This window comes from Mobula birostris, chromosome 14 (genome assembly GCF_030028105.1).
Source record: "Mobula birostris isolate sMobBir1 chromosome 14, sMobBir1.hap1, whole genome shotgun sequence".
Lineage (NCBI taxonomy): Eukaryota > Metazoa > Chordata > Chondrichthyes > Myliobatiformes > Myliobatidae > Mobula > Mobula birostris.
Window position 1 is genome coordinate 7,057,435 of NC_092383.1, and position 22,992 is coordinate 7,080,426.

General features: G+C 40.5%; 1 protein-coding gene across 7 annotated transcripts in view; it reads left to right on the forward strand.

Moving 5' to 3' along the window:
* The window catches only part of iqch (IQ motif containing H), a 190,323-nt gene that overhangs the window by 71,191 nt on the left and 96,140 nt on the right, over positions 1 to 22,992 (forward strand). For 6 of the 7 annotated variants that reach the window (XM_072278033.1, XM_072278034.1, XM_072278039.1 and 3 more), the window contains one exon: positions 2,739 to 2,930. The exons of the other annotated variant lie outside the window; for it this stretch is intronic. In XM_072278033.1, coding sequence (XP_072134134.1) covers positions 2,739 to 2,930 — 192 coding nt within the window. The remainder of the gene's footprint in view (positions 1 to 2,738; positions 2,931 to 22,992) is intronic. 7 annotated transcript variants of the gene reach the window in all.

Below are 22,992 nucleotides of genomic sequence, written 5' to 3' on the forward strand. Positions count from 1 at the left end.
TACTAGTTCCCTCTCTGCCAATATCTCAATTTTAATTTTCATTCTTGTTATTTTTGATTCATTTATTTGCCTCCAGCTTTTTCTCCTTGTCTTGCTTCTCTAACACGTTATCTTGTCATCATCCCTTGGGCTCATTTTTCTACTTAGATCTTTCTGATAATAGTTCTAGGTTCACTAGGATTTCTAGATTCATAATTCTGTTAAGTTTATTCTGTTTCACTCTCTGAACTTTTCCCCAGGCCTCATTGCTTTGATGTTTGATTTTTTTTTCTCTTTTCTCTCCAAATGCCCCCTCCCCCCCACCATCACCACCGCTACCTCATATCTAAATGGGTGGCAAAATGGCTTTGTGGAGTCTAAGGAACTTCTGATTGACCATTCATACCTCAAAAGCTTGGGCCTGTGCAGTTTGACAGAGTTTATACATATGAGAGAGCAAAGCAAGCAGAGGTTTATTTGAGAACTTACAACTGCGGAACTTGTGCCAACTTTGGCAGGCACAGGAAATCATTGTTTCTTCCTGCACACACACATTGAAATCATTTCTCATGTATGGGTAAGCCCCACATTACAGAGAAGAGGGAGGGTTCTGTTCCTAGAAAATGCAGTGTGTTGTGACTTTCAGTATCATGAAAACACATCTCCTGTGCATGAGTAAAGAAAAGCAAGTTGGGAAAAATTAAAATGTATTGATTTAAATTTTTCACACAAATTCCATGGGAGTGAATTTTACTTTGCATCTCAATTTTTGAGTGGTGATTTGTGGATTCTGGAAGGGTGAATTTTTTTTACAAAAATTTCCCTTATAACAATGATCAGTGAGGGACAGAGAAAGAATCTGTATTTACCAACAAGTACCTTTATTGTCTAAACTAACAAGTACATGAATTCATACACTAAATACCTTGTGTGCACTCCCACTAAGTTTTCCTAACTCTCCTGAACAGTCAAAGAATAGCAAAGGTATTACCCAGGCAAAGGAGTTTATGCTGACCATGTGTCCATCGCAGTCCTGATTCACTCGACACATGTTTCACACAGGATTTCTCACGCTTGTATCTGCAATGGTTATTTTTCGAAGATACTGCTGCCAGCACACAATGAAGCATCCACTTTCATATCCTTTCCTTATCAATTCAAATATTGTATTACAGTGTCATTGGCCACAGGTCATGTGTCTGATCTTTACCACCATGTTAATGGCTCTGCTCCAAGCCAACGTCCATTTATTGCCCTTTTCCTAACAAGTGACAGTTGATAATTTATGGCTCTTTGTTCTCAATCAGGAACCAGCTCGAATCACTCTAGACACTATGTTCACAAACCTTCATGTTATATCCAACCAAAGAACATCTCACAAATAACATCTTATTTGGAAATTATCTCTAGTCCAGCAGATCCATCTAGCCTGTCATTGTGTCTTCTTTAAAACATTGATCAAGCCAAGCAATTCAAGCTCACAAAATGGTAGACGCCATCCTCAAGCACATGGCAAGAGAAAGATAATTGATCTGCCTGCTTCCACTGCCCTCGATTTATTCAAACTCACTGATCTTAGACTGTCATTCTTTCTGGTCTACAATTTCCATAACCTAAATGTGGAGTCGCCTATGTTTTATTTGCTACCTCAGGTCCTTGTGTGACATTGCTTTGTCAAAGCGGTGAATAGGGAGGGGGATTCATGAAGCATGATCCAAGAATGTCTAAATCTGTTCTTACAAGCTGGACAGGGAAACATAAACAGAAGAAATTCTGCAGATGCTGGAAATCCAGAGTAACATACACAAAATGCTGGAGGAACCCAACAGGTCAGGAGGCATCTATGGAGAGGAATAAAGAGTTGATGATTCAGGCTGAGACCCTTCATCAGGACTCCTGAAATGTTGACTCTATTCCTCTCCATAAATTCTGCCTGACGTGCTGAGTTTCTCCAGCATTTTGTTTGGGAAGGAAAACAGCAGTTATTGCTGACGCAAGTTTCGGACTTTTTCAGACTGTATTGACTTCATTTCCAGAAAGCAATGCATGTGTGAATATAACAGTTGTGCTCAAATATTTTTATTACAATATATTTCTCAATTGGAGCTAACATTGGAAGAGCAACCTGTATTTCTGTGGTGTCTCCAACAGAGTACAACGTCCTGAAACACTGCATGAGAATCTTAATTTTAAAAGAGTGAGCTTACAAAAGGTGATACTAGAACATTTGACAAAAAATAACTTTTAAAGAACATCTTTAAAGGAAAAATGAGGGAAAAGAGAGAGAAAAAAAAGAACTCCAGGGCTTGGAGTTTAGATAGATCAAGGATTGGTCACTTTAGATGTGTGATGCAGGTTGGAGAAACAAAGATATCAAGCTTTTGATCAGGAAAATGTCCTTTAGTGGAACGTAGGCATGAGAAACCATGGACTGAGAAATTACTAGACTGGGAATCAAACACAGTGAGCAATTGTAGAGTCAGAGTGGCTGCAAGTTAGAAAAAGCAGAATTTTGAATGAACTTGCTAAAAATGATTGACAAAGGCAGGCTTACAATTTGTAAACTTGCCACCCATGTTACCTCAGAATACAGGTAATCAGGAAATCTTTTATGTATGCAAAAAAAAACACTCATGACAAAATCCTATTGTTTCTGACCCATCAAGAACAGCTGATTATATATTTGTTATGAGATGTCAGCATTCAAGAACTTAGTAATTTAAAATATAACTTATGCTGTGCATATTCTATTTATGCAGATGCATGAAGTTCTTATTCAGCTTATTCTTGAAAACCTGGAAATTAAACGTTGGCTCTTCAAAATGGACACTGAATTTGGCGGGAGAGGTACTGCATACTTTGATGTCTCACACCTGCCATGTTATCATCAGACCCTAAAAGAATTTAGGAAAGTCGGTCTTTCTGTTTGGCTGAAGAGGAGATGGATTCAGGTACATACACTTTGATTTCAATATTTGATTTAGGAGGACCTCCATAGTTATACACCGTTTGTTCATTTATTATGTGCCTTATCTTTCTATGATGTAGGCGATCATGGTCTTTCCATGACCATGATTGTTTTGGCTCATTTTTCTACAGAAGTGGCTTGCCATTGTCTTTTTCTTTTCAAGGTGGGTGACCCCAGCCATTATCAATACTCTTCAGAAATTGTCTGCATAACCAGTAGTCACACAACCAGGACCTGTGCCAAGCTGTATGGGTCCTAATGCCCTTCCCTTGGACAACATCGGTGGCGTGGAGAGGGGAGACTTGCAGCATGGGCAACTGCTGGTCTTCCATACAACCTTGCCCAGGCCTGCGCCCTGGAAACCTTCCAAGGCGCAAATCCATGGTCTCATGAGACTAATGGGTGCCTATTATTATTATTATCACTATTGATATGCACCAGCTGCTAACTGATGCCACCATCCACTACCTGCTCTCATAGCTTCATGTGACTCTGACTGGGGTGAGGGGTGTGTGTGGACTTAGCAGGTGTTACACCTTGCCCAAAGGTGACCTGCAGACTAGCAGAGGGAAGAAGCACCTTACACCTCCTTTAGTAGAGACGTGTCACCATCGCGCAACCAGTGTACACGTTTTGGGGGGGGGGGGGACTGCAATATCGTTACATCTAATGGTGATATCCAGTTAATTTTAAATTGAGTTTATTGTCATGTGAGGTACAGGTACAACAAAAAACTTGCCTACCGCAGGAGCACAGGGTCATCAGTACAGATGGCACAAAGCATAAATTCTACATAAAATGTACAATACTGTGCAAGCATCTTAGGCACCCTAGACTATGTTTTATATGGGGGAGGAGAAGATGGTGGCGCGACGCAGTGCGCGCAACTTCTCCGGTGAAATGGTATCGTATTTGTTAAATAGGGGCCATGCACAATCCTGATTTGATGGGGACGGATATGAGAAGCACGGAGGAACATCTGGAGAAACTTCTGAAATGCCCGGTTCGCTGCCACTGCTACTGTGCAATCGAGAATCTCCGAAGGGGAAGGCCCCAAATCCTCGGCTTTGCCTGTTGCTGGCGGCCGGGTCTGGGATCGAAGCGCTCGGCAGAGATGGTGCTTGCTGCTCGGTGTCGGAGGGCTGGTCGGAGGCTTGAAGTTTTCGGACGGACTGAGAGTCAGACTGTGGTCGGGTGCTTCCAGGATGCTGCATCGGCAAGTTTGCGGCGCTGGAAGCTCATGGCAGGGAGAGTTTTCTTCCTTCTACCGTCTGCGTGAGATGTTGGGACTTTCGAGAGACTTTGAGACTCTTTTTTCCATGCCCGTGGTCTGTTCTTCTATCAAATTACGGTATTGCTTGCACTGTTGTAACTATATGTTATAATTATGTGTTTTTTGTCAGTTTTTCAGTCTTGGTCTGTCTTGTGTTTATGTGATATCACACTGGAGGAACATTGTATCATTTCTTAATGCATGCATTACTAAATGACAATAAAAGAGGACTGCGTGTCCTCAAAATCTAGTCTAATATGGTTTCAGATGGTCTGGTCTCCACAGAGCCCTGATCTCAACATCATTGAGGCTGCCTGGATTTATCTGAAGAGACGGAAACAGGCAAGACAGCCAAAGTCTGCAGAAGAATTGTGGCAAGTTCTCCAAGATGCTTGGAACAACCTACCAGCAGATTTTCTTATAAAACAGCGTGACAGTGTATCTAACAGAATTGATGCACTTTTAAAGGCAAAGAATGGTCACACCAAATAGTGATTCGATTTATCTTTTTTCACTAAGCAGTGCTCTTTATAGTAAATTTTTTGATAATTAGAAACTTCTTATTTCATTATTTTTGAAAGCATCTTCACTTTACAGAATGTTTTACATGTGCCTAAGACTTTTGCATGGTACTGTACATGACAGTGGAGAGAGGGAGAGAAGGAAAAAATTTTAAAAATCTACCTGTACATTACTGAATTTAATTTTGCACCTCCACTTAAAACCCAAAAGAGAATTGTTTTCATGAGGCATTACCCTTTGCTGCCCTTTAAACAAAGCATTAGCAATTTATGACCGATCTGCAACGTGTTGCAGTTATTTCTCAGTTGCAATGGAATCTGAATACCCAGTGATAAGGAAGAGGCTTGTTGAATCTTTGTTCAGGCAATCTAGAACCTATTCTTTTCCTTTTTGTCATGTCTCCAGGTTTGATATATTCATTTGGTTTTGCATAAAATATGTTATGATCCCTACCTTAACTACTCCGTGTGGGAAAATAACTCATTCTCCAGCACTTCTCTGTTTTTGTGATTATGTGGAGGAAAATTTCACTTTTCTTACTGTGAAAGCAAACATATTAGCAGATCTCAGCAAAGGTTCACATAGTGTCCTTAAGCAAAGAATACTATAATTTGCTGCATCTACTCCAGTTACAAAATCCAGTCTAAAGCAGCTATTTAATATTTGTCTGCTTCCAGTGACAATACTGATCAGAAGATAATTTTGTTTAACAGATAATATCGTTGAAGGGACTAGTGTTTAGAATCAATTTGCATTTGTGATCTGGTAACTCTGTGTTACGTTATTCGATGCCATAGTTCCCCTTTGTGAGACATGTTGCTGCATTGCTCAGTGGCTACAAATACTTTTAGTCAAAATCCCGAGTGAAGAACCCAGGATCTATAATCAAGATTCAAGATTCAAAAAACTTTATTGTCATTCTAACCATACATCAGCTCTGCAGGGCAGAATGAGACAGAGTTTCCCAGGAGCAGTGCAATCATAACATAACAAACGCAACACTAAATAATAAACATAATAATAAATAGTAAAACACTACAGCCACATGTCAGTTAAAATAAAGTTATAAGTATCCAGTGCAAGTTAAAAGTGTCCAAAGCAGAGTCAGGTAGAGCAGCTATTTAGCAGTCTGACTGCCTGTGGGAGGAAGCTGTTTAGTAGCCTTGTGGTTTTAGTTTTGATGCTCCTGTAACGTTTGCCTGATGGCAGAAGAACAAACAGTTCATGGAGAGGGTGCGAGGGGTCTTTAATGATGTACCGTGTCTTCTGGAGGGCATCGACTCTGAAAGAGGTCTTGGACAGAAGGTAGGGAGACCCCAATAACCTTCTCTGCTCCCCTAACCACTCTCTGCAAGGCTTTTTTGTCGACAGCACTGCAGCTGGAGTACCAGGTTGTGATGCAAAAGGTCAGCACACTCTCAACCACACCTCTGTAGAATGTAGTTAAGTTGTTAGTGGGGAGTGATGCTTGTTTAAGCTTCCTCAGAAAGTGCAATCTCTGCTGGGACAACATAAGGATAGAAAACTAACAAATCAGTAATGAACTCAAAGTGGCAAACTGCAGGATTTTAGTTGTCATAAGCACAAGAAATTCTGCAGATGCTGGAAATCCACAAACAAAATGCTGGAGGAACCCAACAGGTCAGGCAGCATCTGAATAAAAAGTTGACATTTCAGGTTGAGACCCTTTATAGAGTTATAGAAAAGTACAGCACAGAAGCAGGCCCGTCGGCCCATGTAGTCCATACTGAAACCATTTAAACTGCCTACTGTCATCAACCTGCACTATGATCATATCCCTCCATGCCCCTACCATCCGTGTACCTCCATGTAGATGTATCCATCTACTTTCAGAATTGTTTTCAATTTGAGTATAACAAAAATATTTGTTGTTAAATTGATTCAAGAATGAAAGCTTGTATTAAAAAAAACACCACTTTGATCTCTTACTGTTTGAACATAGTTTTCCTATGTACACATTATGCAAAAATTTAAACACTAAAGGTAGCAGTATCTGGCTTTTCCTCATTGATTCACATTAGCCATGAATAATTGCAGAAGTTCGTACACCAACTGAAACTAATGTATGTTTATTAAGGTCATTCCGGAGTAGCAATCAATGATACCAGTCACTGTTAGAAAGTCATCATTCATCTTGGGGAGCATTGTAGACAAGAATGGGAGGATAGACCTCTGAGCATTCTTACGTTTTCACCAATGACTTCGACATCCAGATCAAAGAGCTGGACACTTACAGAGAAATGTTGTTGGTTCAGGAATCCAGGAAGCTCTCCAAGTTGGAAATAAAGAGTTGCTCTCTCTCTGGCATGATCTCATTATCACGAGATATTTCAAAGCTTGAATCTGTAGCAAAAAGCCGAGTAAACAGTTAGCATAGGAAATCGGAGCAGGAGTAGGCCATCTGGCCCGCCGAGCCTGCTCCGCCATTCAATAAGATCATGGCTGATCTGGTCATGGACTCGTCTCCACCTACCTGCCTTTTCCCCATAACCCTTAATTCGCCTACTATGCTAAAATCTATCTAACCTTTTCTGGAATGTATTTTCTGAGGTAGCCTCCACTGCTTATTTGTGTCCTTATATAACTTGGATGGCAGCTGTACTCATAGTTTGATAGGCAGCCTTGAAAGCTGAAATGCTCAAGGTGTAGTAATTGGAATCTAGGAATATTTTAGTGGGAGAAAAAAATGGATCAGAATGAATGTTGCAATTCTTTTATTGATCACTCAACCTTTTCATCTCCAGAAGGTTCTCAACTGGCTGGGATCCCAGTGTTAGCAGTTTAATATATTTTCCAAATGTTTGGAAGGATGTAATGTTGAAGCTTTATAAGACACTGGTAAGGCCTTATTTGGAGCATTGTGAACAGTTTTGGGCCACTTATCTTAGAAAGGATGTGCTGATATTGTAGAAAGTATAGAGGGGGTTCGCGAGAATGATTCTGGGAATGAAATACGAGGAGTGTTTGATGGCTCTGACCTGTACTGACTGGAATTCAGAAGAATGAGGGATGACCTCATTGAAACCTATCAAATGTCAAAAAGCCTTGATAGAGTTTATGTGGAGAGGATGCTTCCTCTTGGTGGGAGAGTCTAGGACCAGTGGGTACAACCCCAGAATAGAAGGATATCCATCTAGAACAGAGATGAGGAGGAATTTCTTTAGCCAGAGAATGGTGAATCTGTGGAATTCATTGCCACAGGTAGCTGCGGAGACCAAGTCATTGAGTATACTTAAGGCAAAAGTTGATAGATTCTTGATTAGTCAAGAGCATGAATGGTTATGAGGAGATGGCAGGAGATTGGGGCTGAGAGGGAAATTGATCAGCCATCATGATGGGTCAAATGGCCTAATTCTATTCCTACATCTTATAGTTTTATGGCAGTTATTGTTGCAAGAAGCCAGCAGCTCATTGCTCTAGACAGGTATATTTTCCTGCAAATTCCCAATAACTAGGCTTCTTTAAGCCCTTTTAAGATTCCTTTACTAGAGGATGTGAATTAAGAAGCATTTAGCAAGTCCCATGACCAGGTCAGAACCTGGCAAGCTGTTAACTGGAGTAACAATCTACTGGAGGAACCCAGCAGGTCAAGCAGAATCTTGGTGAGGAATTGTTAAAGCTCTGGGTTGGAACTCTCCATCAGGACAGTTGTTTGGTTCTTCTGATTCCAGCATCTGCAGTCTCTTGTGTCTCCAAGCTCTTTGCTGGTGTGGATTCATGTTGGAAGGGAGAGAAAAAAGATTGCTTACTGTGGTATTTGGGGGGAGTGAAGATCAAGGGTCACCTGAGCAGAGCAAGTTGAATGTAGAGTTGATAATAATAATAAAGGCATCCGTTAGTCTTGCGAGTCTTCACTCTCCAGGGCGCAGGCCTGGGCAAGATTGTATGGAAGACCAGCAGTTGCCCATGCTACAAGTCTCCCCTCTCCACGACACTGATGTTGTCCAAGGGAAGGGCATTAGGACCCATACAGCTTGGCACCAGTGTCGTCGCAGAGCACTGTGTGGTTAAATGCCTTGCTCAAAGACACAACACGCTGCCTCAGCTGGGGCTCGAACTCACGACCTTCAGATCGCTAGTCAAATGCCTTAACCACTTGGCCACATGGTAGAATGAAGACAAATGGCACTAAGGATATGTTACCAGACAAATATGGGAAGAGGAAGTATGTATAACAGGTGTTTTTTTTACAGGTTCAGGGTTCTTAGTTTATTATGCTATATTTCTAGGAAATTATCAGTAATGGGTAAAATAAACAGCCCAGTGTTAAATGGCACTAGGTATGAAAAGAATAATGTCAATAATGCATGATAGGAAATGTGTTATAATCTTATATATACATAACTGGTTGTTGTCCCATGATGTGTACATAATAAGTTGGAGAATATGCTTCCTGTCTTATCTTGTATCAATTTTCTTTATTGATAAAATTCTGAAGGAACTCAACAAGTCAGGCAGCATCTGTGGAGATGAATAAACAGTTGACATTTCAGGCCAGGAACCTTCATCAGGAATGAAAAGGAATGGGACATTCTAGCTTCTGCCTTTACCCATCCTGCTCTTTTTTTCCCTTATTATTCCTTCTCTTTTTGTCATCTAATGTTTCATTCTGCTTTTCCTTTTTGATGGATGTACATTGTGAATGGAGGTACCAAATATATACAGGCGTATCTTCCCATGCAAAAATTCTTCATCTCCTGATGACTCCTTCCCCTTCATTCTCACTCATGTTCATCATTCTTTTCTCATTCTGGCTTCTTCTTCCAGCATTTTGTGTGTGTTGCTTGGATTTCCAGCATCTACAGATTTTCTTTTGTTTGTAATTCCATTAACCAAATCATTGATAAACAATGTGAAAAGTAGCGGTCCCAATACTAACTCCTGAGGAACACCATTAGTCGCTGGCGGCAGCCAACCTGCATCCTGCCTGTCATTCCTCTATTCATGCCAGTATCGTTCCTGTAATGCCATAGGATTTTACCTTGTTAAGTAGCCTCATGTGTGGCACCTTATCAAATGCCTTCTGAAAATCCAAGTCAATGACATCCAGTCCTTCTCCTTTGTCCACCCTGCTTGTTACTTCCTCAAAGAACTTTAGCAGATTTGTCAAATAAAATTTTCCTTTACAAAAAGCATGCTGACTTTAACTTATCTTATCATTAGTCCCCAAGTACCCTGAATCTCATCCTTAGTAATAGACTCCAACACTTTCCCAACCATGAGGTTAGGCTAACTGGTCTGTAATTTCCTTTATTTTGCCTTCCTTCCTCCTTAAAGAGTGGAGTGACATTTGCAATCTTCCAGTCCACTGGGACCATGCCAGAATCTAGTATTTCGTGAAGGATCATGACCAATGCATTGGTTATCTCTTCAGCAACCTTTCTCAGGACTCTGGGATGTAGTCTATCTGGTCCAGATGACTTATCCATCTGTCACCTTTTTCTAAAGATGTAATTCCATTTCTTACCAACAGAGCGGCGCCACTCCTATAACTTCCTGCCTGTCCTTTCGATATAAAGTATATCATTTGTTGTTGAAACTCCCAACTATGACCTTCTTTCAGCCACAACTCAGTGATGCCCACAACATCATACCAACTAATCTCTAGTTGCGCCACAAGTTCGTCCCCCTTATTCTGAATGCTATGTGCATTTAAATACAGCACCTTCAGTCCAGCATTTTTCACCCTTATGAATTTTGCCTCTGTGGTACAACTTAACTCTTTGCTCTGTCTGCAGTTGTACCAAATCATTGGCTTGTCCTTCCTTACATTCATACTGCATATTACATCATCTACTTGTACAACTGTTGGCTCATCCTCAGCTCTATCATACTGGTTACTATCCCCTGCCACATTAGTTTAAACTATTCCCAAGAGCTGTAACAAACCTGCCTGCAAGGATATTGGTCCTCCTTGAATTCAAGTGCAACTCGTCCCTTTTAGACAAGTCACACTTCTGAAGTTTGAGTTTTCTCCCCATTTAGATAATAGTTCCTTTTACCAAAATACATTATTGTACATTTTCCAACACTGTATTCCATCTGCCACTTTTCTGTCCATTCTTCCAATTTATCTGAGTCCTGCTGCAATCGCATTGCTTCCTCAGCACTACCTACCCCCTGCTTATTTTCATATCATCCGCAAACTTTGCCACAATGCCATCAATTCCATTATCTAAATCACTGACAAACAATGTGAAAAGTAGCAGTCCAAATACTGACCCCTGAAGAACACCACGAGTCAGTGTCACCAAACCAGAAAAGGCCCCCTTTATTCCCACTCATTACCTCCTGGCTGTCAGTCATTCTTCTATCCATGCCAGTATCATTTCTGTAATGCCATGGGATTTTATCTTGTTGAGCAGCCTCATGTGTGACACCTTATCAAATGCCTTCTGAAAATCCAAGTAAATGACATCCACTGCCTCTCCTTTGTCCACCCTGCTTGTTACTTCCTCAAAGAACTTGAACAGATTTGTCAGGCAAGATTTTCCTTCACAGAAAGCATGCTGACTTATTTTATCATTAGCCTCTGAATACCCTGAAGCCTCGTCCTTAATAATGGACTCCAACACTTTCTCAACCACTGAGGTTAGGTTAACTAGCCTGTAATTTCCTTTCTTTTGCCTTCCTCCCTTCTTAAAGAGTGGAGTGACGTTTACAATTTTCCAGTCCTCCAGGACCACGCCAGGATCGAGTGATTCTCGAAAGATCATGACCAATGTGTCCATTATCTCTTCAGCAACTTCCTTCAGGACTTTGGGATGTAGTCCATCTCGTCCAGGTGACCCCCACCTTAAAGCCTTTCAGTTTGCCTGAGGCTTTTTCCTTTGTAAAATTCTTCTACAGTAAAGACTGAAGCAAAGTACTTATTAAGTTCATTTGCCATTTCTTCGTCCTCCATTACTACCTAACCAGTATCATTTTCCAGTGGTCCAGTGTCAACTCTCCCCTCCCTTGTAGCATCCTGCTTTATATTATTGGCTAGTTTGTCCTTGTACTGTATTTCACCTTTTCCTTTCTTGTACTTATTTTAGTTGCCTTTTGTTGGATTTTAAAAGCCTCCCAATCACCCAACTTCCCACTCACTTTTGCTACATTAGATGCCCTTTCCTTGGCTTTTATGCAGTCCTTAATTTCCCTTGTCAGCCACAGTTACCTACCCCTGTCATTTGAGAACTTTTTCCTCTGTGGGACATATCTATCCTGCGCCGTGTGAGCTATTCCCTGAAACTCCAGCCATTTCTGCTCTGCCATCATCCCTGCCAGTATCCTCCTCCAATCCATCTGAGCAAGCTTCTCTCTTATGCCTCTGTAATTCCCTTTATTCCTTTGCTCACATGATGCATCTGATTTTTGCTTCTCCCTCTCAAATTGCATCCTTTTAAATCTCTAAATGCCCCCTCCAGCTTGACAATATGTTCTCTACAACAGGGTAAGTAAAATGTTTGCAATATGCAAAACCAGACACAATACTACATTACTGAAGACTTGTGCTCCTGAATGGCAGGAATACCAGCACAGACAAAGCTCTAGATTTAAAGATCGAAGTTCAAGTTCAAAGTAAAATTTATTATCAGAGTACATGCATGTCACCACATACAACCCTGAGATTCTTTTTCCTATGGGCATACTCTTCACATCTATAGAATAGTAACTGTAAACAGGATCAATGAAGGAGATAGAGCATAGATGACAACAAACTGTGCAAATCCAACTATAAATAAATAGCAATAAATAATGAGAGCATGAAATAACAAGATAAAGAATCCTTAAAGTGAGATCATTGGTTGTGGGAACATCAGAATTAGATGAGTATAATTATCCACTTTTGTTGGAGAACCTGATGGTTGAGGGATAGTAACTGTCCTTGAACCAGGTGGTGTGGGTCCTGAGGCACTCGTACCTTCTGCCTGATGGCAGAAGTGAGTAAAGAGCATGTTCGGGGTGATAAGGATCTTTGACGATAGATGCTTCTTTCCTATGACTATATTTCATATAGATGTACTCAGTGATTGGGAGGGCTTTACCTGTTACTTACTGGGCCAAATCCACTACCACTTATTGATGAAACTCCCACAAATATAGGTAAATGCAAAGTCTGTTTGATGAGTAACGCTGATAGAAACTGAATAAAATGTCCAAGTTTGCTTGCTTTTCATACTTAATTTTATTATACCATTTCATTGCAATTAAAATTCTGCCAACTTAACTTGTTTAATCACAATTCTTGACTATATTTATTGACAACATGGAAAATACTTTCCATCGAACTCAATATATAAGTTTGCTGCTGATGACACCACAATTGCAGGCCGTATCTCGGGTAATGATGAATTTGAGTACAGAGAGGAAATTAAGAACCTGGTGGCATGCTGCGAAGACAATAACCTATCCCTCAACGTCAGCAAGACGAAGGAGTTGGTTGTTGACTTCAGAAGGAGTAGCACACCACACAACCCCATTTACATCGGTGGTGCACAAGTGGAACAGGTCAAAAGCTTTAAGTTCCTCGGGGTCAATATCACAAATGACCTGACTTGGTCCAACCAAGCAGAGTCCACTGCCAAGAAGGCCCACCAGCTCCTTTACTTTCTGAAAAAGCTAAAGAAATTTGGCCTGTCCCCTAAAACCCTCACTAATTTTTATACATGCACCGTAGAAAACATTCTTCTAGGGTGCATCACAACCTGGTACGGAAGTTGTCCTGTCCAAGACCAGAAGAAGCTGCAGAAGATCGTGAACACAGCCCAGCACATCACACAAACCAATCTTCCGTCCTTGGATTCACTTTACACCGCACGCTGCTGGAGTAGTGCTGCCAGGATAATCAAGGACACGACCCACCCAGCCAACACACTTTTCATCCCTCTTCCCTCCAGGAGAAGGCTCAGGAGCTTGAAGACTCGTACGGCCAGATTTGGGAACAGCTTCTTTCCAACTGTGATAAGACTGCTGAACAGATCCTGACCCAGATCTGGGCCGTACCCTCCAAATATCCGGACCTGCCTCTCAGTTTTTTTGCACTACCTTACTTTCCCTTTTCTATTTTCTATTTATGATTTATAATTAAAAATTTTTAATATTTACTATCAATTTGTACTCCAAGGAGCGTGAAGCGCAGAATCAAACATCGCTGTGATGATTGTACGTTCTAGTATCAATTGTTTGGCGACAATAGAGTATAAAGTACTTTATTAAGTACACATTTCTGGAACCCAGATACGACCTGAGAGAAATAGTCAAAGAGACAACACTAGGCGACCAGACATACAGGACATAAAAATAACCACAGAAGATTTTTTTGGCTGCAAGGAATTCTATGAGACAAATATGGATAGATATATTAATTTTAAAAAGGAGTGAAAATGATAAATTGGGGAAAAATCCATTTGAGCTTGAAATTTTAAGACCACATACTTCTGTAATTTGAGACTCCCCAAGCAAATTATGTTGTTCTCGTAATGCTTATCTAAAAAGCAACATATGAAGTCTGATTTCTAATCAATAATTTGAATGAAATAATAGGTCTTGGAATGATAGCTTAACTAAAGGTAAATGTGAGAGAGCAAATATTTCTTGGAGATTTTATCACTGAACATACTGAGGCTGAATAGAGTATAATATCTGGAATTCTGTTTCTATCTTAAGGTTAATATTGTAGCCTTATCTTTGTAGCTTTATGCTCTGACAAATACATGATTACAGAATTACCTACACTGATTAAAACTAAAAAATGTTAGGATGGAAATATAAACCAAAAAAAAAACACAGATGCTTGACTTTTTTTTTTGCAAAAAAATGCAAGCTCATTGGCACTTTAGTTGGTACCTCCTGTAACTAATAAAGTGGCCTCTGAGTGTATGTTCATGCTCTCCTACTGCTGCAGCCCATTCACTTCAAGGTTCACCATGTGTGTTCAGAGATGCTCTTCTGCACACCACTGTTGTGACACATTTGAGTTACTGTCACCTTCCTGTCAGTTTGAACCAGTCTGACCATTCTTCTCTGACCTCTCTCATTAACAATATATCGTCACCCACAGAACTGCCGCTCACTGGATGTATTTTGTTTTTCACACCATTCTCAATAAACTGTAGAGACTGTTGTACATGAAAATTGCAGGAGATCTGCAGTTTCTGAGATTCTCAAACCACCCCATCTGGCACCACCAATCATTCCACATTCAAAGTCACTTAGATCACATTTCTTCCCCCATTCTGATGTTTGGTATCAACAACAACTGAATCTCTTGATCTTATCAACATGCTTTAATGCACTGAGTTACTGCCATGTGATTGGCTGATTAGATATTTGCATTAACAAGCAGGTGTACCCAATAAAGTGGCCACTGAGTGTAGGTCTTGGGCCCTTGGCTCTTAGAACTGAAAGAAGAGCTGTTCTCCCCTTCCACAGATGCTGCCTGACCTGCTGAGTGTTGGCTAGATTTTCTGTTTTTGTTTATGAGGGAGAAATGCGTCTGTTCTAGATTAGACTAATTAAAAAGCAGTGCATATTTACCTTCCAGCCTTGTATATTGTATTTGGTTGGCCTTCATCTCATTTTGGTATTTACCTGTTATTTCATTATGTCTTGCAGTATACCTAAAACTCATTATCTGTCAGGGAACATTTGTAAAGCTAAATTATTACCCAATATATAGCTTGTGTGTGTCAGGATATTTCCAAAGAAAAGGGAAACAGTGAGGTCAAGCATCTTTTGTAGAGTAACTGATCCCCGTGTTTAAAACAAAAATGAGATATGTGCAAAGACTGGGGAGGAAAAACAAAACGAGAGCACTTTGGTCCGAAGTTGAGAACGGCCCCTATATCACTGCATCAGATGCCGACAATGACTGTTTCAAAATGGATGAGCTGAAATGGGTTGCATACCCTTCTTGATGTGTATCTATCTTTTGGAGCATCTTTTCCCCTATCCATGTGTGATATCAGTAATGAATAGTCATAGTCATACCTTATTGATCCCGGGGGAAACTGCTTTTTGTTACAGTTGCACCATAAATAATTAAATAGTATTGTGAAGCTTACTAGCCAAATTTTCTGACCTCCCAAGATCCCTTATCTTCACTTATTTTAATTTGCGTATGAGTGGAAATACTCGTTATACCCAATATGCAAAAGCACAATTGCATTTCTTGGCACTCTTGAAATAGTCAGGACATGTTCTCTTCCCATCGGTACCATCAGAGAGGAGGTAGAGGAGGTACAGGAGCCAGAGGGCATGCACTCAGTATTTTAGGAACAATCCTCCACCATCAGATCTCAGAACAGCAAATTAACCAGCCCATGAACACTACCTCACTATTCTACTCTCTTATTTAATTCAATATTTTATATATATATATGTGTGTATATATATAATTGTAATTTATAGTACTTTGTTATGTATTGCACTGTACTGCTGCTGCAAAATAGCAAATTTCACGACATATGCCAACAATATTAAACTTAATTCTGACTTCTGTCACACTATAATGCTTTCAAGTCACATTTGTACCTTTAGTCACCTGAGGGAATAAAGTACGACCTCTAAGGAAAAGCATGCACATGTACTTCAAAGATGCGTTTGGAATTTTCAGTGGCACTGCAGAAAAGAAATCGTTTTAAGAATGCATTGGGGTAGAAAGTTTTCCCCTTCATTTTCAGTCCTCATGAAGGGTCTCGGCCTGAAATGTCAGCTCTTTATTCCTTTCCATAGATGCTGCCTGATCTGCTGAGTTCCTCCAGCGTTATGAGTGTGTTACTCTGGGTTTCCAGCATCTGCAGAATTTCTGGTGATTATTGTGAAAAGTGTAGGGGGAGACATTGCCTGCCAAGCTGTGGATAGATCCAGCTGACGTCCAGGCACTTGTACTACTCAGTGCAGAAGAGACCACTTTTCCAGATGGTGGTGCATGATAAAGATAGGCATTAGATTGAAGGCTGCCTACAGGTATAACCATTTAACAGAAAAACAGCACCAAAAAAGAGAGATACAGACCTTTGCACTGTATATACCACAATGAGCCAGAAGGAGGCATGTCTGTTGCATTGTAAGAAATCCAGTATTAGTATTCTTACAGATATAACCCCCTCACCATTCCAACACCCCCCCCCATCCCCACAACTTATCCCCCCAGGTCTCTGTGTCTCCACAGGGTGCCCCACCAAGCAGCCAAGCTGAGAGCTGATAAAATTGATCATCTGTTTCCCTGGTGAATTCAATTATCAGACAAGCCCCTGAGGCACCAACCTACAATAATGTGGAATGAGCATCTTAACTGCTGCACTATCAGATTAAAAAAAAACACACACACACACACACACACACACACACACACACACACACACACACACACACTCACACACACGCTCTCATTCCTTATTAAGTGTTGCCATACCTGTAGACCATCATCAGGTCCTCTGACCATCATGGTGAGAATTTCAGCACATTAGCCATTGGTGCCATGATCTGACCAAAATCCCACAATGATGTGACAACATTTCATAATTTTGGTGTACAATGTAGCTCTCAGATTTTGTTTTTATTTTCAACAACCGTGAGAGTTTAGATTATCTGTTGTTATTTCAGAAATTTTTTCTGTACGTATTTTGTGCTTTTACTTTTTTTTAAAAAGCCTCTGCATCTTCAGATGTGTAATCAGGTCTGATCTTGTAAGCCTATCCCATAAAATATCATCAAGCACTCACTTCAATATGGTGGAGCAATAGGGGTCCTTCCCTGCAGGGTGGAATGTTCTAAAATATGCTGTATTAAGAGAAGAACAGTTAAAAAAAAATAAATGGATCTTATTCCACATCTATATCTAAATGTTCGAAAGCTAAGCTGACAGGGGTTGCAGATGATAACATTTGCTGGCAGAGCACTGCTTTTCATCGCACAATGTGAATACTGTAGTAAAGAGGCATATCGTAAAACCGTATGGAACAATCCCTATAAATATCCATGTTGAGTAAGAACAACAGTGCTTCTGCAGACTGCCATGAGCCAGTAAGGTGGTCTGTTTGTAAGATAAATGCTCACAAGGTAACCTTTTAGACACTGGCCAGATGATATTTTGGGGTTTTTGTCAACTCTATGGCAGTTCCATTGAAGAGTTATGCACAGAATTTCTTTTCCCTTTTCAGATGACAGCATATTTCAATATTTTCTGCATTTTCTCATGTTTCATACATGTAATTACATTAAGTCTATATAAACATGGCTCTTTACAATGCAGTAATCATTGCAACTTCCTGACTGTAACCTCCGCATGATAATCTGGATTGCCATGTATTTATAATGTATCTTATCACTTGGATCGAGGATCACGCTGTTTCATATGGTGTAGAACCTCCCAGAGCACTTGACCAGCTGTGCTCCCAGAAAGGCCTCAACAGCCGGTGACGCCCACCCTATTCAAAACACTCGGAAAGTATTAAAATTAAAAATACAGTATAGAATATTAAATCTAAAGTAAACACTTAAACAATTAAACACATTTAATTTGTTATAACTCAGTTTAAAAGATTTGCTTACCATTCTCCATGGAGGAGTTTCTTGCAAATCATTATTGTACACCCAGTTCTCTGCTGCAGTGTTTAAGAAAAAACAGATGGAAAATTCATCCTTGGGTTGTTCCAAGGCACCTCCTATCAACTGATTTAAAGTATCAGATGCAAACGCCCGTGATCAGGTCACTTGAAAGCTGTTTTGATTGAAAATGGTGTGTGTGTTAGGGGGAGAGAGAAAAAACATTATTGATGGCTTAGATTGTTGGGGAGAAACACTCGGGGTGTATTTCTAGTTTGTAGTTTTGAGAATTCACGTTTATTTTTCTATCACAGTCACCACACAGCCTTCTCATCTGGCTTTTCTTTGTAATATGAGACAAGTTCCACTGCTTTCCAAAGCACGAAGAAATGCACAGCCCAGAATGATTCTTTATCCATCATCTCTTACTTAATTCCAGGAATTTAATGTAACTTTTCCTCAACCCTTTCTTTTCGAGGCAGTGTTTAATTGCAGTGCCCCTGCTGGTTATACAAGATATTTGCCTTGGTGAATTGCCTTATAAACCAGCTCTTCTATGTAATACTGCCTTTGCACAGTTTTTGTGTATATTCTCAGAATGAGGTTTAATATCACCAGCATGTTGTGAAATTTGTTAACTTCATGGCAACAGTACAATGCAATAGTAATAATAGAGAAAACTGCAAATTATAGTAAATATATATTTTTAAAATATATAATAAATAAAATAAGAAGTGCAAAAATAGAAATAATAAAAAGTAGTGAGGTAGTGTTCAAGGGTTCAATGTCCATTCAGAAATCGAATGGCGGAGGTGAAGAAGCTGTTTCTGAATCATTGAGTGGGTGCCTTCAGGCTTCTGTACCTCCTTTCTGATGGTAGCAATGAGAAGAAGACATGTCTTGGGTGAATGGGGTCCTTAATCATGGATGCTGCCTTTCTGAGGCATCAGTCCTTGAAGATACCTGGATACTATGGAGGCTAGTGCCCATGATGGAGCTGACCAATTTTACAACTCTCTGCAGCTTGCCTCCATCCTGTGAAGTGCCCTCCCCACCCACATTCCAGATGGTGGTGCAGCCAGTTAGAATGCTCTTCATGTGATACCTGTAAAAATTTGCAAGTCTTTTAGGTGACGTACCAAATCTCCTCTAACTCCTAATGAAATAATCACCGCTGCTGTGCCTTCTTTGTAGCTGCATTGATCCAGGTTAGATCCTCAGAGATATTGACACCTGGGAACTTGAAATTGCTCACTCTTTCTGTTTCTGATCTCTCCATGAGGACTGTTGTGTGTTCCCTTGTCTTACCTTTTCTGAAGTCCCCAATCAGTCCTCAACTGAACCAACCAGGATCTGGAAGCATTGCCTCCCTTTTTCAGCAATTAAGTTGGAAATTTGTGGGACTACTTTGTTAAACCTTGACATTTGTTTATTGTCACATACATAAGTGCTGCTTGTATTAAGTAGCATTTAATCTCAAGATGTTTCAAAGCAGTTACAAAGCTAAATTAAGAGTATGGAAGAGGTGAACACTTATAACTCTGGTTTGGAACATTTGAAAATGAATGTACTAAGATGGTGGAAATAGAAAACCTTATTTAACTTCAAAACTATCAAGTTTTTATGCAGTAAAAATGTCCCAAGGTACTTCGTCGTCGTCATAGCTATCCCTCGAGGTCGAGGATGATGGTCTTCGTTCTGAAGAAGTGGCCCACAGAGTGAAGACGCCTGTGCGTGTATTTGTTTAACGTGTACTTGATGTTGCACTCCAAGAAACACACAATACTTCACAAATCAACCAACTGATTCCAATGGCATGGAAACCACGACGATTGGAGCTGATGGATTTGTTGCAGCGTTCATCCACCTTCACAGCCGTTGAGTTCAAAGTAACTTCGTCCGCCTGTTCCACCGTTGGGGTCTTGGTTGCATTGTTCTTTGTCAGGGACCTCACCCTTGACCTTACTACCATGGGTGACCCTACCAGGAGCATAGCTCCAGACGGCATCACTCTCGGGATCGCAGGACCACACAAGCTTCTCCACCACGACAAGGTGACAATCCACGGAGAAGATATGACATCACTAGATGCTGGAAATATGGAACAACAGACTCCTGCCTATCTTCCCCCTCTCATTTGGATTTGCCTATCACCAGCCAGCTCTCACTGCACTCCCTCCCCCTCTCCACTATTTTATCCTGGCTTTCTTTCCTGCTTTGAGCAACTGAATTTAAATCTACCATCTGTTGAAAGGGATTTTCACTTCATAACACCACAGCTCCTGCACAGGCCTCTGGATTACTAACCAGTTAACATAACCACCATAAACACTAGGGATTCTGCAGATACTGGAAATCTTGGACAACACACACAAAATGCTGGAGGAACTCAGCAAGTCAAGTAGCATCTATGGAAGGGAATAAACAGTCAACATCTTGAGCCGAGGCCCTTCATCAGGACTTGAAAGGAAGGGTGGAAGAGATCAGGGGCTGCAGAAGAAGGAATCTGATAGGAGAGGACATTGTACCATGGAAGAAAGAGGGAGATGACTTTCTCCTCACCTGCCCATCGCTTCTCTCTGGTTTTCCTTCTTAATGTTCAGCCCTTTACCTCTCCCACCTATTCCTCCTAGCTTCTCACTTCATCCCCCTCCCTAACCCATTCATCTTCTACTTACCCATTCATCTTCTTCCTCACACGGTGTCACCTGTCATCTACCATTTTGTACTCCTTCCCCTGTCCCATTTTATTCTGGCTTCTGCCCCCTTCATTTCCAGCAGAGAAGAAGGGATTCAGCCCAAAATGTTGACTGCCCCTTTCCCTTCACAGGTACTACCTGACCTGCTGAGTTCCTCAAGCATTTTGTATTTTACTTCATATAAGCTATTAGGAAGTGAAATCCGTTCTTGAGGTGTATTAAGATATACAACTAAAGGAGTTAAGTTTTCAGGGACATTGAAATGTGTTAGGGTTGCAGCAGTGTAGAGTAATATGCTGCCCCTAAATACGGGAACAAAACATCGTTTGTAGTTCAAGGAAGATAATGAGGGGAAGCTATTTATTCATTCCTAAACTGATAGAAGTTTACAGTGCAAACTAATTGGAATGTGTGACCAGAAAGCTGAAACAGTATTTTGTAATGTATGCCACCGAAAATGAACTGACATGTTTTTTTATTTAATTTTTGTCTTATATCACAATGACAGGTTTATTAGAGAGCTGTGTAGGAAATGATCAAGATTTTTCACTATGATAGTGCCTAATTAATTGCACCTCATAAACCTGTTAATATGGCGAATTTAGATGACAGTTTGTGCTGTTTGAAATGCACTTGGGTATTATATATAAAAAATATTCCTTGGTAACGACTGAGCCACACATACCAGGAGGTCCCAGATATGATTACCAGCTCATTCTAGCTGATCTTGGTCAGGACCACAATTGTATTTAGCATCTCTGGGTTAGGGAGGGAGAAAATGTGGCCAAGTCACTCCACTTGTCAGTGACCTCTGCTGACAAGTATAGATGCGTGAAGGTAGACAGAGAAAAGAATGCAGCTTGACTGTGACGTCCTACTGACACTCACCAACATCAGCCATGGAGAACAGCCACTTGGGACAAATTCCAGAGGGCAGCAAGTGACCATGGAACCTTAACCTCACAAGAGAAGGGGAGGAGAATAGCAGAAAAAAAAATTATAAATACTGTATTCAGACATGGAGCTATTTTTTGTTTACCTTCTTGTAAATCTACATGTGTATACTTTAATTATTGGGAGTAATTGGTCTCAGCTTGAAGGAGGGTAATTAATCCAAAGAAAAGAAGAAAGTGGACCCCATGTGGTATTTAAGAAAAGAAAATGTAGCTGAACAGAAGAGTGCAAGATGGAAGAGCTTCTGGGATCCTATGCCAGGCATTTAAAGCAGTTGTTTTCTGCTCGTGTGTTCCGGCATAACATATGTGTCCCTATTATTTTATAAAAGAAAAAAGGCTCTTCAGTTTTAAACAGGCCTAAGTCTTTCTGTGGAACTCAGGCTGAAGTCTGGATAATGAGCGACGCAGCCTCTCAAGGTAGAGTGAGCAGATAATACCATGTGGACACAGAGTATGTATGCTGCTCTCAATTCCACTTAATGCATGCTGAAGCCACATCGAATTGCATTTCACATAAGTGTGATGGGTCATTAGATATAAGAGGAAATTGTCTCAGATGGGTTCAATAGACGCAACAAATATTTTACAAAACATTTTCCATTAACAGTGAAAAACAAAAAATGAGGCATTTGTATAGTAATATGCTAACATAGTGAGTCCTTTTGTGAGGGGATTGTGCAATATGTACTTCTGCTCTAAGAGATAAAAACAATGATAATTGAACTTTCCTCAATTTTTAAAATATACATTTTACATTTTGGATACTGAACAGCACTTGTGTAGAAATAGAATAAAAAGGCAGTAGATGGATAGGGGAGGTGAGGTGATTAAGTAACATATTAAATCGCAGAACCAATGCTAAATTCACTGCATTTTTTCGTTAAGAAGATCAGTCAATTGTGAAGAAATGTGGCACATTATCCAGCCCCGAAAATGCTCCACATGGGGTGAATGGCCATGTGGCATTCAACCTGAGTTATGACATCAGGAAAAGTACCCCCCCCCCACCCCCACCACCACTGCTTCTGAGATAGTGGGATC